The sequence below is a fragment of the Osmerus eperlanus genome, chromosome 3 (assembly GCF_963692335.1).
Source record: "Osmerus eperlanus chromosome 3, fOsmEpe2.1, whole genome shotgun sequence".
Taxonomy (NCBI): Eukaryota; Metazoa; Chordata; class Actinopteri; order Osmeriformes; family Osmeridae; genus Osmerus; species Osmerus eperlanus.
This window is the reverse complement of record NC_085020.1, coordinates 1,988,864-2,009,457: the sequence shown is the minus strand read 5'-3', so window position 1 is coordinate 2,009,457 and position 20,594 is coordinate 1,988,864. Positions and strand designations below refer to the sequence as shown.

Sequence of the window (20,594 nt, the reverse complement as noted above, 5' to 3'; positions counted from 1 at the left end):
TTATTCTGATCTATCTCTCTTTCCAAAGTAAGATAAGAGTTTTGAGTCCAGCTTCAAACACAGTTCCTTAAAGCCTCCAAGATGCCAGAACAACTGGTCACTAACAAGGGTTGATATTCTGACTAATAAACCATGTTTTTTTTTATTATGGTTTCATTTTATTTTCCTATTACATTTGCCCAACTTTTACTTAAATTGTTTTTCTTCACTCCTGAAATAGTTGATAAGACTCCATTAGCATTTTCTTTCAAAGTGTTGTTCAGTTTTCCTTGTAGAACGAACTAATGATGCATTTAATTAAGCTTTAAAACTGTTCGTAATTTGAATAACTACCTTGGGGTCCTCGTAAAAAAACATCCTTTACAGGAACATAGAATCATATTAATAAGAGGAATTGAAGCTTGTGAGTTTTACTTGATATGTACCAGATGCCGACCAGGAAGCTTAGGTACATTTCAGCTCCACAACAATGCGATATGTGCTACTTATGTGTCCCACTTGCAACTAAGCTACCATTTTCGATATGGCTAAAACATAAAGATGCTTTAAAATCAGTTACAAGATTAAACTGTATAGCCTACTTGTATAGGTGGATGTGGTTTTGGATATAGGTTAACTCAATAACCATGGTATTTATGACAAAGATGTCGTATGTTTCTGTTAAACAAAAGATATCCATCCCCATCCCAGTGCCTTCCAATCTCATCATGTTATTATTGTTTTCCATTTCAGAAGTGATTATTGACTGAGTTGCGAGCTGGAGAGAGGTACAGAGAGCAGGCAGAAGCACAAGCAGGAGTATTGGATCTGGCAAGTCGGACAAGAGCCTGTACATCCACAAGAAACAGTCTGTACATCATCCACATCATACACAAGAAACAGCCTGTACATCATCCTCACCATCCACAAGAAACAGCCTGTACATCATCCACATCATACACAAGAAACAGCCTGTACATCATCCACACAAACAACCTCCGCTGAACACACCATACACATCTGAGTCACATTTTCCTGAAGTACAGGTGCCCACTAGCACACCTGAACAAACCTCTGAATGTTTTCAGTTTGTCAGGTGTTTAGCAGTAGAGCCAGGGTTCTCTCTGGAGGGTGCTGGCCCCAGATGACATGCTTCATCATCGATTTAACATTCATAGTCAATAATCATCACAGTAGCTGCATGTCACTAGGCAATTAACACTGTGGTTTACTCTCATCATAATATATGTATCATGTACTTTTTACTTCCTGTGACAGACAATAATAGCAGGAAAACTCAGTGAACAGGTTCTACTCAGTCATATCATACAAGCACAGTCAGGAGACTGCTTTGTTTGATGAGCTCAGGGAATAGACCATTGGTGTCGGAAGGTAAGACAAAGATTTAATTTAAACTGTTAAGTGTAGATGTTGAATTGATTAGCAACAGTGTTCACCTGAACTACATATTTGTGTTGCTTCTTTATTGCTATATCCGTCTTAACATGCTTCCGAAAAAAGACATATCGCAGAACTACATCTCACTTTTACACTAACATGTATATTGTGTACTTTATACTGCCCTGTTTGGTGTTATGAATGCGTCCTGGCTTCTGCTGCTGAGAAATCTTCACTCCCAAATGTAAATATGTATTTAATTAGAATTGCTTCTGTCCAGATTTAAATCTACTACCAAAAACTGCTTTGGGGCTTCACTAGCAAATTCTTTGTGTCAAAAATGTTCAAGACAACAGCAATTACCCTAGTTGCATACTAAATTGAACATCTTAAATAATAAGTGAAAATAAATTAAGCAGAGAAAATAATATATGTAATTTGCCTTCAAGATAAATTGATGCTACAGATCCCATGTTGTCCCAGGCACACAGTACATACCAACAGTTCATGTCTGTCTTCTCCCTTGTGTATATTAGCAGAAGTAGAACATACACTCATCTGTATACAAATAATCTGTAACTGTATACAAATAATCTGTAACTGTTTGTTTTATGGAAAAAAAGAAAACTATAGCAATATTTGTGTATAAATTATACTAGCCTCATGTGACTAACTAAGGTGTTCAAGCCATCTGGTACAGGCTGAAAGAGCATGAACTCTAATTCATATTTAAGGATAGAGTCAGTTTCAAAGGAGTGTTATCATTTTTTTTCATGTATTTGTCTTGTTCCTAAGATCTGTATGCTGTACAGACGTGTAGGATAATTTATACCTAACCCTGTCTGAATCCTCCCACCGAAAATCACAATCCCACATTTTTGTAGAGATCAATGACAGTTATGGTCTTGTGTTCCTGTAATTTGTCTTATTTTAACAGTATGAATTCGGAATTTGTATTCTACATTACATATTATCTGTTCTATGCAAAGATATCAGGGTGAAATAAACTACCTTAGTTCTTAAGTTGACTTGTTATGTTGTTTTCTGCCTGGCCTATCTCTCCATTGTCTAGACATTATTTATAGTTTCTGTTTCTTGTATGTGCTTATCGGACAGGTACGGGAAGATGGCTGATTTTGGAACTCCTCCCTGCCTCAGTTTTAGATTGTAGTCACCGGGCCAATAACGAAAACACGGAAAAATAAAGGTTTCTTTAACCTTGAGCACCGAAAGCTGTCAGGGAAAATTACTCAGGCCCTGATTCTTAGTCCCTGTGACATATGGCCTCTCTTTGATGAATAGGTCTTGATTCAGCAGAACATAAACACTCACCACAAGTCCCGTTTCCACCACAAAACAGCTTTTGTTTTTATCTAAGAAGAAGTACTTTGCTGTTGTTTTTCTCTGCTGTCATCAATATGTACTGTTCTATTCAGGCAGTGCAGCATCAGTTACTGTGCCCTCAAGAAAGCACAAAACTCATTCAAAATATCCTGCTGATTTTCTATGGGTTTTATTTGGAAATCTATGCTGTGATATATCTCTGGAAAAGCTTTGTGACCCAGCCTGCAGCCTCTGACATTAGTGCTTGTGTAGGACTTTCCACCCAGAGTAAATGCTTTGTGTAGGAGCAGCAAACGATGCCTGGACGTGTTGGTCTGCAATCCTGGGGTCCTTGCTGAGTAGGGTTGACCTCAGATGACCTGTATCCTGATGGAACCTTCTCTGCCAATCAATGCCAGTTATGTGTTGCTGTGTTACGGGAGAGTGCTGTCTCCTGTATGGTCTCCCTGGAAGATCTGCTGCATAAATATCAGTGATCAGAGATAATAAATAAATAACCAGGGACTGAAGGTAAGCGCAATCTTAAAAACACCCACATGATTTTCGGTTCTGGTGTTTTCAAGCATAACGAATATCAATAACAGCTCTTATGTCAAACACAAACCCTTTCACTTAGGAGAGAATGTTTCTCATTACATATGCAGTTGAACTAAACCCTCAATTCTTTTGATTTGTAGCCAACATAAAGTCATAAAGACTCAGGCAACTAGATATATTCACCAAAGCAACTCCTCAAACTATAGCCTGGCGTGCTGCCAAACATCGTGACAAAAGTCTCTTCAACCTGTGAAATACTTCCTCTCATGTTATGACTCACTGAGTAAGACAATTAACTGATTTTGAGCTCTGTCGAAGCAGGGGATTCATAACAAGTAAAGTGTCTCTTGATGGGTGATTATCCAAGTATAAATAAAGCTAATTAACTCAGTAAGTCAGGAGTGGCTCACTGACAGCCCCTGATCCTGTCTCATCTTTCAGGCTTGCTGGAGTGCTCAGATCAAGTGGATGTCTCATGTATGTTCAAGGGATATCTCATTATTAAAATATGACATATAGCTACTTTAATACAACATCTTTAAATTTAAAAAAGCATCTACACTCAGGATCAGGGTCAGATCTTGTCAATATTGAGTGGTGACCCTTTTCTTTTGTTGGCGAATTTTGATCATTTTGTTAGGTGGCTGTATGCCATACCATTGCTTCACGGTACATGTTGTACAAATGAGTCTGGAGGCCGTTAGTGTTGTGTGGTGGCTCTGTGGTGTGTTAGAGACAGGGTATTATGGTCTGTTTCAGAGGAAATTACAGCTCAGGTTGGAATCTCACAGCCAGCTGAACGCCAGGCTGTAAGCCATGCTAGGATGAACCAGGACTGGAGTTTGAGGACTGGGCTCCGTGTCAGAGACACTTCCATGCTGACCATATTGTGATCATGGCAGGTCTGTGGATCGTTCCCGCATTAACACAGGGACCACGAGGGTATGTATCTGCTTCCACGTGCAGCCTACTTGCTACCCCCTGAGAGCTTTTAATGAAGAAAACAAATCCGAGTTGGAATTTTGGGCGGGATTTGGCTACACGATATTTACACTCTTTGATGAGAATACATTTGGCTACGATTAAAATGTAAAAGACACACCCTGAAAAAAAGTGGAAAAAGGCAAATGATAAATCTTCGTAAGATCACAGACATTGATTCTGCAAGTCATCAAGCCATGCACTCTTTGTAGGGCCACTGACTACATGGTCACTGTAATGTCAAACGTGCTACTATTCTTTGATTAAACAGGAGCATCACATGGTACACAGCGTCGTCACCCCCACCATCCCACTTATCCCCCTCCACGCGCAGCCCGGCTGCTGCTGAAGTAAAGGTGAGAGCGGCGCGGGACGGGAAGGCTGTGCCATGCGCGGACGTCTGATCGTTCGAAGGATTCTATCTTCCTCGAAAAGCCAGGTCTAATGGTTATATCTCCAACGGCACCAAGTAGAGGATGTGGCTGTTCACTTTAACAACTTTGTTCTGGTTTATATTCAAGTCAGGTATGTTAATTAATATGTTTTTTATGTTATTATGCAAGTAGATGTCCGTGTGATAGTTTTAACGTAGGTGCTAAGATTACATGTCGACAGTATAATTAGGCTATACAGGCTATAGTGAATAAGGCAAATTGTAGTTGACATTTAGGTGGACAGTGCCATCCGTAATATATATTTTATTCTCAACTGGGTTGAGACCGGGTTTTACGCAAGGCGTTTATAACAAATTATTCTATGAGAGCAAGAATAGTTTGTTTTACCCGATGCAGGCAAAGAAGAAGGCATCGAATTTTGAAGAGAACGTGCACCTGATTCGTTTTCAAAATTTCAGAAATCCGGAACTTTTTCCTCATTCAACTAATTGGGATGGTTTCGTGGACACCTGTTATGATAGTGATGTTAATGTAACGGGTCACTGAAAGCAGCGAGAAGCGCAGTGACAATATTAGAAATGAGGTAATAAAGGGTGAGGATGTGATTTGTTAAATACACTTAACGCAACGGAGCTACCTCTATTATAAAGCAGCATTTACAGTTGAAGTGAACATCTTCACATAAATGTGAAGACATCATTACTTAATGGTTTTATAAAGCTAGGCTATTCGTTGCCATATGTTGACGTAAGCGAATTTTGAGAAGCTTTGGATTTTTGTCCTGTCAAATGTATAATCGGCAAGTAGGCTAACAGTGGATGGATTCAGGAATAAAGCTATAACTCCACTGTCCTAAATCGAAGAGAGTGTAATTCCAGCATATTTGGTTAATGTTAATAGGCTACAGTTTACCACTCTTCTTTTAAAGACAGGGGAATAGTTTTGATTGTTTGGCCGATATTAAACCCCTTAAAGTGCATACTTTTGTTCTTTACACAATCTTTGACGACTTTATACTGTCTCTTCACATTCGTCAGGTAGGTTGCGGTGACGTGAGTTTGGTCAAGCATGTCATCGTGAGAATATCCGCACTCTACAGTGCACATCCAGGTCAAACTCCCAACTTTTTAAAGGTCTGAAATATTAGTAAATTATTTAGTAACTGTCTTTTCATTTCAACTGCTGAAGAAGCAAGTTGCAGAGTTTGACATTTTAAAAAGCATCAGTTGGATCGTTTCTTTAATCTTTCTGAATTGTTGGTTGATTCAGTTTGATTCTTACACGTACTTCGAGCATACAAGAGCGCTAGTGTTCTATTTTCTTTTATATTAGATGTTGCTATACATGTTTGTTATTGTTCTACAACGTGCAGCTACTGCAGTGTGCAACAGATCTCGCTGATGCCTCTCCTCTTGCTGACCTCAGGCATGGCTCTGCAGATCCAGTGTTACCAGTGCGAGGAGGTGACCCAGAACGAGTGCTCCACGCCAGAGTTCATCGTGAACTGCACAGTCAACGTGCAGAACATGTGCCAGATGGAGGTTCTAGTCAAGGAGGATGGTGAGGCCTTTGTGTTGTGTGTCATTCATGCTGCTCTGCATTCAGGTGTGGTGCACAAACTCGCCCAGCTTTGTGAGAATCCTCTATTTATAGTGGGATACTTAAGCTCACTTCCCCCCTTTCATAACCTAGCTGCAAATGGGAATAAGTGTTTACTCTATCTTGCAATAAGAATCACATATTAAACCTCTACACTTTACAAAGGAAATATTGAATATAAAATTGGCTTGAGTTAGTAAGGCCACGCTTTTTTAAATTAAGAATTAACATGTTTATTTTACAATTAACAACAATTTGTTAAGTGACCTTGTTCATGTGTCTTCCCACAAACTGTCTTTTTGGGGGCGAAAATAAAGTACATCAATGGATGTGAAAATGCTCTAGCCGTGCAAAAACACCAGCATGCATAAATGCACATCAAAAAACTGATCTGTTACCCTGGACAATGAGCTTGCTGTGAGCTAAACTCCACTAGTAGTCTAGTTTCACTGATCAGATGGTGTTGGAGTATACGTATATGGGCCCCTGGTTAGCCCCCTGGTTAGGGAGTCAGGTGGCTGAGCGGTTAGGGAGTCGGGCTAGTAATCAGAAGGTTGTTGGTTCGATTCCCGGCTGTGACAAATGATGTGTCCTTGGGCAAGGCACTTCACCCTACTTGCCTCGGGGGGAATGTCCCTGTACTTACTGTAAGTCGCTCTGGATAAGAGCGTCTGCTAAATGACAATGTAAATGTAAATGGTTTTTAATGACAGCGGTAATGCCTGGAGGCTTGTATTAATCAGCATTTCCAACCATTGTCAGGGATGTGAATATAAACCGTTTCCATACATTTCTGGCAAGCCAGCCTTTGTGTTTCATTAAAAAAAACGAAACTTTACAGATTTCAACAGAATAGCAGAAAAGGTCGTAGTAAACTATATGTCTTATTGTCTAGGATGTATGTATGAGGTTTTTTGGCTATTTAAGCTGTGACACTGAGGAACAACTGTACTGTTTGTATTGAGGAATTGTATCTCCAGGCTGAATAAGCACTAGATATGCGTTCATCTCTAGTACAGTGTCTGAGTACCTAAACCCCTCACATCCGAGGAGTCTTCAAGGAGTTCTGAAACCATCTTTTTTGTAACCCATCAGAGATGTTTTTTGGTGGGATCACAACTCCCGCCTGTCACCCCAGAGTGTTGTGGTTCAGATCTTCTCTCCAGCATCCTTTTCATCCTTGTTTGCTGTCTATTTCCGTCTATTTCCTGTGACTCATTACCGGTCATAACCGGTCATAACCGGTCAGCCTCTGCTTTGCCCCTGGGACGGCGTTCTTATCGTGCTCCTTGAAATTGGGTAATTTTGTCAGAAGCCATTTTTGGTTTCCCCAGATGAACAAAAGTAATAAGCTGCTCTTTGAACGTACAACATGCGCTTCAGGAGCCAAAGACCAAGAACATTGCACCGCAGAGGGTTCTCGTTTTTAATACGAAAATTTTCACACGAATTCCCATGAGTCTTGGCTTCTCCTCAGACTACATCATCATACTCCACTGGACATGCAGTACGTAGAGAACGGGCAGTTCCTCTGGCCGCTTATAATCTTACCTACGTTTGAAACGTAAGATGCACATTAGCCATTATGTCAGGATCTCACCGGCTGAGACTACATTCATTAACAACCCAGTGGAAGTCTGTTTGATTTCATCAGCTGCGCCTGCTCCGTGCTCGCTGCGCTAAGCCCATGATTGTACATGCCGTTTCATGCCGAGACGTGATGAATATAAAGGAGTTGTGAAGTGTGTCGCCCTCTGTTTGTATGTCTCCACACAAGGATTAGGCATGTAGACCTCCCGCCAAGTGTTCCACGTGTCACTTGCTATTCACATTAATAACTGTGTCCAGCAGAGCGGCTTGCAGTACATTGAAAAGGAAGGAGGACTGTGGTAGGAACCATCACCTGGCTTAGAATAACCGCATTCTGCATTTAAACGAGAGGTATTGTTCAGTCCATCGCGCTCCCGAGGACGCCGGAGCCGGCTCCTCCTCCATCTCCTCATCCCTCCATCTCCTCATCCCTCCATCTCCTCATCCCTCCATCTTCATCACTGTCTCCCTTTGATTACATCTTGAGGAATGACAGGGGTGTGTGGCTTCACTTGGCGCCTTCAAGTGGCGCGTTTCATCCACAATCTCTCCGCAGGGGTGATTGCTGTGGACACCGTTCATCTGAATTGTTGGCTTTTTTCGGGTGAAGCGATCCACTCTAACAAGTGTGAGCTACTTGAGGGCTGTGGCTGATGGATTGCCTCTCGGCCCCCGTGTAGGCAGACTATCATTAACAACATAGAGCTTGCTGCCATCCTTATTTGTGGAAGCCATTTCCCAGAGCCAGCAAGTAGCCTGATGTAATCACCCAAGATATGTTTATCCAGCTGATGTTGATAAAATGATTAATACGTTGTTTACAACCTAAATGGCTCACATATAGAGACGCGTTCACTGCTTGCTGTTCAACAACAGATTTAGAGCTATCGGCTTAGGCCGGGTGTCTGAAACTCCTCCTTTGAAACGTTGAATTCGATTAGGTCCGTGAATGAATATTGATCAGCTGAATCTCGATTCTCAAACCTGACATGACATGATTCGACATAACAGTTAGTTACGACAAGCATGTCAGATAACTCCCGTCATAGAGACTAAAAGAGAGCCAAGCTTCTTCCATCTCATAATACCAAATGTCTTGTGACATGGAGATTAAAAGAAGCCTTTGCTCACAGCTCCTTCTTATCTGAGCCAGAACGCCTGTCATTACGAGGAGGTGACATCGCTCGTTAAGGTTTAATCGGAAAGGCAGGGGCATCAACTCTCTTGCGCGATGACAAGACAGATAAATGTCATGATTCTCTTCACAGGTGGAACGAGTAGGAGTCTTCTATAAATACCAGTCGGTCAGCGGATAGAAGATACAATGCTGCTGTTTGGAAAGATTGGTTTATATGTATATTAGCTTATATATTGTATATATAAGCTCCTTGTGCCCTTGCGTATACAATAAGCAATACAAATATGTAAAGGAAGTATGTGGACATTAGGTTTACGGTATCATGGGCCTTCACGTATTCAAGGCCCAACTGTAGTCGGGTCCGTGGAGGTCGTTTGGGGACTGAGCATCATGTTCAGAGGCACTAAGGTAGGAGGCTAACAAGCATCTGAAACAAGAAATGTTTCTTTCAAGTTACATAACACTTTCCCTCTTGAGAGGGCCTGGTTGGGTTTCAAACTAGCAACCTCATCTCGCTAATGTCGCTTTAGAAACTCCTTTCCACATCCTTTTTGGTGTTTGACTACTCTAGCTGAAGTTTAGAGAACATTACACATCAGGCTAAATTGTCCCATTTTGCTGCTTATCTAAATGAGGCATTACTATTCATGAAAGTTAATTTACTGTATCAGCAAGGAGGAAATGATGATGTAGTTAGTCACAGTGGGTTACATTCACAGTCTATGTCTATCTTAAGACTTGAAATGATTCTGGAAGTCATCCCTGTGGTAATTTGGAAATGTGTAATTTGGCTTCTCTGAGATTTGGAGTCCTGTGTCCTTGTGGAGGACATCGATAATGGTTTTACTCAGCACATGTTTAAGCAAAAAAACATGTATTTTACGTTTTAGTTGAGTAGTCTTAATAGCAAAGAGAAATTCTTGTTTTATGTATGAAGTAATTCCACTCAAGCATCTTGTCTACATTAATTAAAAGTTATGGCAGTCATGTTTCCAATCTGTGTCACTTTTGATCAACCACTACTTTAATTTAAGATGCACATTTCTTGCTATGAGCACATGGCATTTCCACTGAGGATTGTAAATCTACAGCACCATAAATATGTATGAAAGATATATTAGTTAAATCTAACTTTGTTTGATGTTCCATGTTGGGTGTTTGACGTAAATGTGCTGCTAAGTAAACTGAAGAAGTTCTGTATTCTTCTGTGTATAAAGAAGCTGATTAATTTCCCCTGAAATGTAGCCTGGGTCACAAATTAAATGAACAAATTGTATTATTATTCAATCGCAAACTATCTGATATTTTACGTACTAGACCTGTGAGGAACATTGAAATATTCTGCTAGTTTGACAGGTACTGTCTTATTCAGCACCTTCACTTCACCTGGTTGCAATCTCACCTGGGAATGATAAACAGTTACCCACTCTGGTGATTGTGAACAGCTGTTCTCTGGTCCTTGGTGACAGGGGTGTAAAGGTAGAATCTGCTTCATCAGCCTGTGTTTGTGGATTTAGGATTGAAGCTAAAACTTGGAGATCCTATTGCTAAAACTCTTGGTAGAATTTGTTTATACTGATGCTAGTATTTGTTTATACTGCTGGTAGTATTTGGTCATTGGAGTCAGGTGGCTGAGCGGTTAGGGAATCGGGCTAGTAATCTGAAGGTTGCCAGTTCGATTCCCGGCTGTGTCAAATGATGTTGTGTCCTTGGGCAAGGCACTTCGCCCAACTTGCCTCGGGGGGAATGTCCCTGTACTTACTGTAAGTCGCTCTGGATAAGAGCGTCTGCTAAATGTAAATGTCATACTCTTGGTAGTATTTTGTGGTCTCAGATGTTGATTTGTTTTTTCCTTATTATTTCTTATCACTATAAAGTTTTTTCCCAATATAATTTTCTCGAGCTGTACTTAGGAGATGAGTGATAGGATTGACATGGGAGGTTTTTATTAAAAGGCTGGGAGATCAGAATTCGTTTAGGTATTGGAATTAGAACTAGGGCCAAGAGATAAAGGGGAAGATATCATTATCTCTGAACAGCGCTCTGTCTTTCCCACCTAAATACAAATATTAAAAAAATATCAAGTTGTTTTTCAGTCTCATGTCCATTCAGAGGCATTATTCAGCAGTAGCCAAACAACGCATTTGTCTATCTGAGCTCTGAGAGTTCCATAGTCTCTAGTTCATTATGAAACTGCCTTGTAACTGCTAATAGTTTATGGAAAATCCTGGACTGGGGTTTTACGACCGAAGTGGCGTTCATGTGGATGCCATTAAAGGCTATGTGAATGACATCTTTATGAACACTCGTAAAAATAATGTCATCTGGTTTTAGTGCTTTGGCAGGTTTTACATAAACGAAATTGTGAGCTTTTCAGAGTGAATATATACGGGTTGCCTTAGTGAGAGTGTTTGTTTAGACTGACCACAGCGCGTGGTCCATCATCCACTTAAGGATATCTCCTCAAAGGCCCAGAGATGACTGTAACTGCAGCTATGAAATATTTACATTTATGCATTTAGCAGATGCTTTTATCCAAAGCGATCAACAGTAAAATATTTCACAGCGAGTACAAGAATTTAAATCCGTTACAACTAACCAACAAGAGCAACAAGTCTCTCAATAAGAGTCATTGTGATCCTGGAGGAAACTAACATCAGGTCCAGCCAAGCATTCCTAAGTGCCGTTGTACTCCCGGAACAAGTGCGTCTTTCTTGAGCCTTTTCTTGAAGGTGGGGAGACAGTCAGTGTCCCTGATGGAGGTGGGGAGTTGATTCCACCATTGGGGGCCAGACAGGAGCTTGTGTTGGGAATATTGATTGTTTCTGTTCTGATATGCACTATTCAAGTCACAGAGGAGCTTTGTCTGAATGGCTGGCTGGCTGATTGGCTGATTGGCTGAATGGCTGGCTGATTGGCTCAATGACTGAATGGATGGCTGAAGGACTGAATGGCTGGCTCTCGATCTTGCAGTGTTTTAGGTACCTGTACTTTTCGCCAAGGACTTCTAGAAGTTTCTGCCTTCTTTGCTGACTGCACAGCAGGCCCCTCATTTACAAGTGAAATCCAACCCACACACAAGGCTCCCGAGATGTTTGACCACACGGCTTTTCGTGCAGCCAACCATAACGATTCTCATTACAGTCTTGGGAGGCGTGTGTGTGTTCACAGCCTCTGCACAATCATTTGAATTCCTTGCCTCTCTTTGCCCCTGTAAAATACCTTGACATGATCATTTCGACCATATTTAGGAATATTTGAAACGAAAGCACGCTCTGCAGATGGTCTGAATTTTTGTTGTACTTGTTAGAGCCTCCTGTCTTTCCCTGTCTTACATTTGTTGCGATGATTTTGGCAGCTCAAAGCCCAGCCTATCATACAATACATTTGGAACCGCAGCCGCATTAACGGAGGTATAGAACACAATCGGGATGAATTATACATAAACATGTTTATGTGCTGTGCCTCGAATCGCAATGATAAGTAATGGTGCCTGTGGCAGTAGATGCATATGAATGTGATGAATCCTATTATGAAATTAGCCACAACTGTCATAAAGCGTGGTTTGGAAACCTTGTAATTTTCGAGGCATCAATCCAATCCGGCTGCTAGGGCTCCGGTATGATTTATTCGGTCGTTAAGATTTCAGAAAACAAACAGGATGACTTGACTCGTCTTTGCCTTGACTTTGTTGGAGGCTTTGCGCTCGGAGCGATTGTGTGTTACTCCTCTCAGAATGCCATTGCAATCACAAAGACAGGGACAAAGAGCTCTGATTGGACTGGCACATGTCAACACCTCAGCTCTCAGGGTTCCTCTGGAGAGCATCTATGACAGTGAGAGGAAATGTTCTCTAAACAGGAAGTCTTTCCTGAACGCTGGAGGTGTGGAGAGGACAGGTGTGAGATGCAGGGAAGGGGCAGGTTTAGGAGTCTGTGTGTGGAACTGTGCATACAGACAGAATTTGTTTTGGATTAAAGACCCATTTACAGTAGGCTGCCAACCCTGAACTTTCAACCCTCATCTTAAACAAGTCAAAAATAGAATTAGCACAGCATATATTAGTTTAGCACACACACACACAGAAAACCCAATTAAATACAGGACATGACATTAAACCAAAATAGACCTGCATATGAAATGCTGAGAGCATCAACTAGGCTTTGAAGACCATCCAGGAGTCACAGACAGCATGTGTCTTAGAGGGTTTTGAGGGTGGGTGCTGAGTAGCTGTCGGTCCCAGAAGGCTGTGCGCTGAGCTGGGCTGCTGCTGGGGGGACGAGGCCAGCTGAGCAACATCCAGGAGAACCTGAAGGAGGTCAGAGGAGTCAGGGTGGACACAGGGTGTGACTGTGTACAAGTGGTTTGTACTTGGAAAGCGCTGGAGTCAGGTGGCTGAGCGGTGAAGGAATCGGGCTAGTAACCCAAAGGTTGCCAGTTCGATTCCCGGTCATGCAAACTGACGCTGTGTCCTTGGGCAAGGCACTTCACCCTACTTGCCTCGGGGGAATGTCCCTGTACTTACTGTAAGTCACTCTGGATAAGAGCGTCTGCTAAATGACTAAATGTAAATGAAAGCATGTTTGCTGTTTTGTGACAATGTGGATGTTGGAGATCTGTGCTGAAATCACACACATTACACACAGGATGCTATAATATGCTCCTTCTAGCCAGTTGAGGATATCTGGAGATCTGACTGGAACAGAATGAGAGGTTTTAAGTTATATGTTTAGTTGTTTTTTCCTCTCATAGACCAGCGATACCCTTGCTTTTCTATACTGGTTCATTTTTACATGTAGGTAGCTTTCAGAGAAGTATTCCACCAAAATCTGATTAAAATTCTGATTCTGATTCTGATTCTGAAATGCAAATCCGCCTGACTCCTTAAAAGGATAATCTTATCATCTTATTTATATCATTCAGTCACAACCCAGTATCTAGTTTCTAGTTTGTCGATTACACTGTATCGTCAATACCAAACAACCAGTCTAGACCTGCATTTTAACACAAAGTAACACACAAAGTAACACACACAGTAATTGGCTTGTTTGCTCCCTCATGGCACAGACAGAAAGGTTCTCTCCAGCTTTCAAGGCCATCGGCCCCCATGCAAGTCTGGAAGCCACTGTTTCTGTTTGGGTTTGAACAGAACATGAGTCAGGTTTTAAGGATCTGCAGTTAGGCTGTCCTCTGCTTTACCTCTTTATACACATACCAACAAAAAACAAGGAAATGTTGCTGATTGTTTGAAAGCCCTGGAAGACGGTGTTAGAGAGGTGGTAGAGAGGAAGAGGAACAAATGTAGATGTTCCCACACTGTTAACTTGCTGTTGATTTGCTGGTTTGTCTGCGCTTGGCTGAGGTTCTTAGGTCATTTCCTGTTCTTACTGTCCACTTACCACAAGTCTACAGCAAATCTTATCCTGCATGTTTTTTTTCTTTAGCACTTTCATAAAATACAATTAATCTCAAGCAGAGGACATAATGAGCTTTTCAGCGATTAGGTAGCCTTCAGCACGTTCCCTCAGACTCGATGCTAAGCACTGTGCATTAGGACATTTGAGTAAGCTGCCATAGAAGAAGGAAAAAAACATGGTAATGTAATTTGCTTGTTCATATTCCGCACTCCTTTCTATGAAATCTTGGCTTCTGCTCCACACTCTGTCCTGGAGATATGACTAATGTAACACAGTTGTAGAGGTCATTAGTGTTGTGCCTTTGATAAAAGAGTAGACTGTGTGTGCAGCGTGTAATGTTCCTGTCTTCATCTCTGCTAATTGGGTTTCTTTGTAAAGAAGAGGACAGATGGAAGCTAAAAGTTTGCTAGGAGGATGAGTTTGGAACAAGGTTCAACATCTGATTCAAATCACACAAAAAACATGTTTTTATACAACTACAGTACAGTGGATTATTTAGGCTGCAGCCTGGGAACGGCTCTCATGTGACTTTTTAGTCACAAGTGATCTTGACGCTGAAAATCTTGTTTTGGTAGTTCCTGGTGCACAACCACGATGAGTCACAGGTGCCGAGTTATTTACTGTCTCAAATGTTGATAACTTTTTTCAAACGAAACACTCAAGAAGATCAAAGATTGGAAAAGAATAACACTCAACATACAGTATTATAAATTGTGATGTTGGAAGGACGGTAAACCTTCTTTACTCTCCATCAGGGAAAATCAGGTTTCATCATCCCAAATCAAACTTCATGTTATCAAACGGAGATTGTTTAATGAATCTTGCTCCAACTCCACCCTCACAGTCACTAACTGTTCCAGATATTTATTATTGGCCTCTTTGGTGGCAGCAGTGTCTCCAACAGGCAGCAGTGTCTCCAACAGGCAACAGTGCTGAGCCTGGGGGATCTGAAAGAGAAAGATTTGAAGTCAGATTTGTAGTCTCTGTCGGATATGTGTGAGAGCATACTTTACTGTGTGAGGCCCTCCTCAGGTCTGTTCTAACAGCCCTTCTCAGGTCTTGTCTACCAGCCCTCCTCAGGTCTGGTCTAACAGCCCTCCTCAGGTCTGGTCTAACAGCCCTCCTCAGGTCTTGTCTAACAGCCCTCCTCAGGTCTGTTCTAACAGCCCTCCTCAGGTCTGGTCTAACAGCCCTCCTCAGGTCTGGTCTAACAGCCCTCCTCAGGTCTTGTCTAACAGCCCTCCTCAGGTCTGTTCTAACAGCCCTCCTCAGGTCTGGTCTAACAGCCCTCCTCAAGTCTGGTCTAACAGCCCACCTCAGGTCTGTTCTAACAGCCCTCCTCATGTCTGGTCTAACAGCCCTCCTCATGTCTGGTCTAACAGCCCTCCTCAGGTCTGGTCTAACAGCCCTCCTCAGGTCTGGTCTAACAGCACTCCTCATGTCTGGTCTAACAGCCCTCCTCAGGTCTGGTCTAACAGCCCTCCTCAGGTCTGGTCTAACAGCCCTCCTCAGGTGTTTTCTAACAGCCCTCCTCAGGACTTGTCTAACAGCCCTCCTCAGGTCTGGTCTAACAGCACTCCTCAGGTCTGGTCAAACAGCCCTCCTCAGGTCTTGTCTAACAGCCCTCCTCAGGTCTTGTCTAACAGCCCTCCTCAGGTCTTGTCTAACAGCCCCTCTCTCTGTCCTCTCCCCAGGGGTGTACTACCGCAAGTCGTGCGCGGCCTCCGCCGCCTGTCTCCTAGCCTCCTCCGGCTACCAGCAGTTCTGCACCGGGAAGCTCAACTCAGTGTGCATCAGCTGCTGCAGCGAGCACCTGTGTAACAAGCCCCGGCAGAAGAAACACCCGGCCCATTCGCACGCCTCGCCCCTGAGCCCGCCACCCCTGCTCAGCCTCCTGCTCCTCCTGCCTTCAGCGGTCATGCTCTGCTGATGGCGTCGTGAGAGTCAGCTGGGTCTTTGTAAAAGAAGAAAGAAAGAAAAAGAAGAAGGAGGAGAAGAAACGGTGTGATTTTGAGTTGACGAGGTGGGCATCCTGTTCTGCTGTCGGTGCTGGAGAGGTTGAAAGGTGTGGGTGGGAGGAGGAGGTACTTAAGGATGGTGATGGGGCGTGTTCGGGATGTTGACACCGTGGGCAGGGTGAGGGGACGGAGGGCAGAGAGACACGAGGGTAACTGGCACATGATGGGACAATGACAACAACGTAACTGTTGTTAGATGGACTTTGTGGTGTTCCTCGTGTCTACATAGAGTACCTGCCTACACTGTGTGAAGTATGTATTTATGTGTAAGTGAAAATCCACTGACAATGGAAAAATGAAGTCATTTATACGTTTTAATACCATTATGTGATGTTCAAAAGTGAGTCCCAGTAAGGGTTCACAAATCATGAATACTGTTACATAGGTCATACTAGTGGAAGAAAAATGCAGCCAGGCTACTAGGCTACTGTAGTAAGAGAACACACCAAGTTTTTGCGATGGGGAATTGAGTCAAGTTTACTGAAAAACAAAAATCACCAGTTGACATATTTAGTTCATGTATTTGTGAAGTGTTTTGCCAAAATGAAAGATAATCATTTAAGATAGTGTATTTTACAGACAATCCATGTGTCTACTTTTTGTGACATGGGGAATAATGTGACTTCTTTTCACAGATATGTATTCAATGAAAGAGACAGCAAATATGACTGTAATGGGCACACTCAGAGAAGTCTGTAAATATTGATGTACATTTGACAGGATTAATGACTGTACCTTTTATTCTGCAGTGTTTTGGTTACTAATGCTTTTTTCAGACATAACACTGTCATCAACAGTTTGGTCACAACTGAAATCTTGGCTTAGTAAGGTTTGGTCATATCTAATTGATTACTTTGGTTAAGGTTATGTAGAATAACTTTGGTTATCATGATGTATAATTTCAGTGGATTAAAGGTATTTCAATGACAAAGTAAGTGCTAGCTTGTTTTTTTATTGTTTACATTTGTGTTTGTTTAATGGAGAGATGAGTTGGCTACAATTAGTTTGCAAGCTAACTGCAGTTCTGTTGCCATGGATATATTCCATTGATTCTGCAGCGTCTCCCACTGGCCCGTTGAAATCTGAACTTCCGCATTGGAATGACGTTGTTGTCAAAACTTGTACTGTCGGTTGACCCATGTCTTTATCCATCTGCATATTTTCACTCACTGAAGTTCTCATGTCTAAACTTGGAATAAGGAATAAACTCATACAGCCATGAAATGTGTTGAATGAATGCCCTGTGGAACTTACTAAGGCATATTTATTTGCTCTCCACCAAAGTGTGGAATGTATGTTTACAAAAGGACGATTATCTATGTTTGTTTCAATGTGCAGAATAGTCCTTTTGCAGCAAATATGTAGGCTAGGATTTAGAAAAACATCTTCCCAAATGGAGCCAAAAAGCCTGTCTTGCATTTCAATAAATGTTAAGCACTGCCTGTTAAATGTCAGTCTCCGAGGTCACGTTGTCTATCCGTGTAGAATAAGAAGACGACACGTCTGTCACGCACAGAGACTCCTCCGTTTCGTTGGTGCTCGAGTCTGTCGGAGCGAGGACCTTGGTCGGCGTTTGAGCCTTGAGCTGCTCCCGGCTCTGTGCGGAGCGCCTGGCCGCGCTGCGCCGCAAAGACATCAGGGGGCGCCGAGAGCGGCCCGAGAGCGTCTCCTGGGCCCGCACTGTGCGTTTGTTGACGTGCTCGATGGTGACGCGGCAGCGCAGCACCTGGAGGAATACATCTCGGAACTGGCGGGATGACAAGTTGTAGAGGAAGGGGTTGAGGACGGAGCTGAGGTAGAAAAATGTGTCCGCCACGGGGTGCAGAGTCACGTAGCTGCGGAAGTAGGCCAGCGTCCATTGGGACTTGGGATACGCAGCCGCCATGAGGCGACGCACCTGGTTGGGCAACCAGGATACGGTCAGGGCCGCCACGATCAAACCTGAGAGACAGGAAGACAGGGTGGAGAGGTTGAGAGGTAGAAGAGAGAGATGAAGTGAAACAGGGAAAGAAACAGTGAAAATAATTATGTGATGCTGGCAGGGACGTATAGCCGTAATGTAATTTTTTGAGGGGAAAACAAAAAACAGCGATCAGATATCTTGGCCAAGCCCCTGGATGCGGGGCAGGTGCATTAGCATGACGTGGGTTATGTTTGTTTTATTGTCTTGACAACGCTCTTCTGATGTGAGTTGCTTCTGAGTTTGTGGTGTGTTGAAGGACAGAGGCCATCACATCAGTCATCTGTAATGCTGCAGTCAGAGCCATTGTAACTAGCCCTGCCTTAACATTTCCAATTTGATTTCATAAAACACAAAAACTGTTTTTAAAACTCAAAAGGTTTAGTTATCCTCTTTCTATACTGAGAGAAAAAGAAAGTTAAAAGCTGGGAAACCAACCTTGACTAGCAGTTCCTCAGGGTCAAACTCAGTGATTGCAAATTATTTTCCAACCATTTACATTTATTTTGTATTCATATCTCTATCTACAATACGGTCCACTGATCTTTGAAAAGTGAAAAGTGAAACACTGGAATTCACAGAGGATAACCAAAATGAGTTCAGCGAGATTCTTCTTTTATTCTTACCAACAGTGGAGCTGAGATGTACAAGAGGAGTACTGCGAGTTGACAGCAGAAGCGGTCCATTAGAGGAACTCTCCAGAGGGTTATTATAACTGTTTCCACAGCACTGCTGCTCATTTGAGTGAATGTCAAAGGCAATGACAATGCCACTTCATGGTAAGAAGAGGTGCAGGGCTACATGCGCCTCCACAGTAGGCCTATCCCTGTTCTGTGGTGCTTTATTAGTATTGGGCTGTTTACCGTTTATGTGACTGGCAATTATAAATTAAAACTTTTCAAGAAAACAAATACAGGTATGGTGGATATATAAAGTTAGGTTTGGGTTTGTTTTGTTAGTGAAGAAAAGAAAACAGCCATACATTAGACACGGTAAATGAAAATGTTAGTATGTTGACTGAGGACAGAACTATTAAACCCAAAACTAGCTCAAGGGAAGTGGCTGGTCAGTTTCTCCATTACTTTTTGTGTTTGGAGTCTATGTGGCTGAGAATAGGTTTTTAGGTGTCTGTTGAAGGACATTTTGTAACCAGAGATGACAAAGTACACACATCCTTCACTCAAGTAGAAGTGTAACAACAGTATAACAACAGGGTAATAACAGTGTAACAACAGTATAACAACCGGGTAACAACAGTATAACAACAGGGTAATAACAGTGTAACAACAGTGTAAGAACAGTGTAAGAACAGTGTATCAACAACATAATAACTGTAGTAACAGTGTAACAGAGATGGGAAGTAACACATTTACATACAGATTAAAACTAAAGTAACAAGTCTGGTTTGAAAATGTAAGGAGTAGAAAGTACAGATATGTGTAAAAAATATAAGGAGTGAAAGTTGTCAGAAAAATAAATAGTGAAGTAAAGTACTGACACCAGAAAAATCTACTTAAGAACAATACGAAATATTTGTAGTTAGTTACTTTCCATCTCTGTATGTAACAGCTGGACAAATAATAGGCCACCGTGAAATAACAGCAAGAAGAGTATGCTACAGTTTCGAATAGGCTATGGTATTAAAAATGCAACAGTTGTTTCATCTGTTGTTTACGTAAGATCTTCTAAAACCTTATCCAAATCTATACCATGAAAGGAGGATGAATGTAAATTCAGTTTAGAAGATGGGTTTACAACAATAACACTTTACAAATAACTTTTAAGATACATTCAAGATGTAGCCTGAGGGTCCCCTGTTAATTTAGACCTTCAGATGCTAATTAGGAATGTCTCGCTGTGCACAAGGTTCCTGGGGGAGTGGTCTCATGTGTGCTCCTGAAGCAGACTGACAAGGCGATATTCCAAGGACGTTGGCACAAGGCGTAAAGAGTCATGCAGTTAAATAAACTGTTCTTCCTCCAAAACTATATAATGATGTAATGTTTGCTGTGGGATTACATATACTATCAAGGGACAGTCAATAGAAATGTTGTGTTTCTGTTGCAATCCAGAGTTAAAGTCAGAAACCTTTAAGGATGAACAGTAATGTGGCACGAAGAATGGAAACATTTACAAACTGATATCAGCCTGGTATTGTCTTTACAATTCATAAAGCTACAGTAGGCTATATCCACTTTGGATATAGAGTTGCACTAAACCCACACAGAAATAATATTG

At 42.0% G+C, this 20,594-nt stretch overlaps 3 protein-coding genes across 3 annotated transcripts in view; 2 read left to right on the top strand and 1 right to left on the bottom strand.

Moving 5' to 3' along the window:
- Positions 1 to 2,400, top strand: part of LOC134017087 (nck-associated protein 5-like) — a 38,059-nt gene extending 35,659 nt beyond the window's left edge. Inside the window, exon 14 of the mRNA XM_062456392.1 lies at positions 733 to 2,400. Within this exon, the coding sequence (XP_062312376.1) occupies positions 733 to 734 (2 nt within the window). The 3' untranslated portion in view covers positions 735 to 2,400. The remainder of the gene's footprint in view (positions 1 to 732) is intronic.
- Positions 2,401 to 4,570: 2,170 nt separating this feature from the next.
- LOC134017086 (ly6/PLAUR domain-containing protein 1-like) lies at positions 4,571 to 17,845 on the top strand. Its single transcript, XM_062456391.1, has 3 exons — positions 4,571 to 4,764; positions 6,060 to 6,194; positions 16,073 to 17,845. The coding sequence occupies exons 1-3, from the start codon at positions 4,716 to 4,718 to the stop codon at positions 16,306 to 16,308; spliced, it is 420 nt and encodes a 139-aa protein (XP_062312375.1). The 5' UTR covers positions 4,571 to 4,715; the 3' UTR covers positions 16,309 to 17,845.
- The window catches only part of gpr39 (G protein-coupled receptor 39), a 19,495-nt gene continuing 15,597 nt past the window's right edge, over positions 16,697 to 20,594 (bottom strand). The window contains exon 2 of the mRNA XM_062456390.1: positions 16,697 to 18,337. Coding sequence (XP_062312374.1) covers positions 17,841 to 18,337 — 497 coding nt within the window. The 3' untranslated portion in view covers positions 16,697 to 17,840. The remainder of the gene's footprint in view (positions 18,338 to 20,594) is intronic.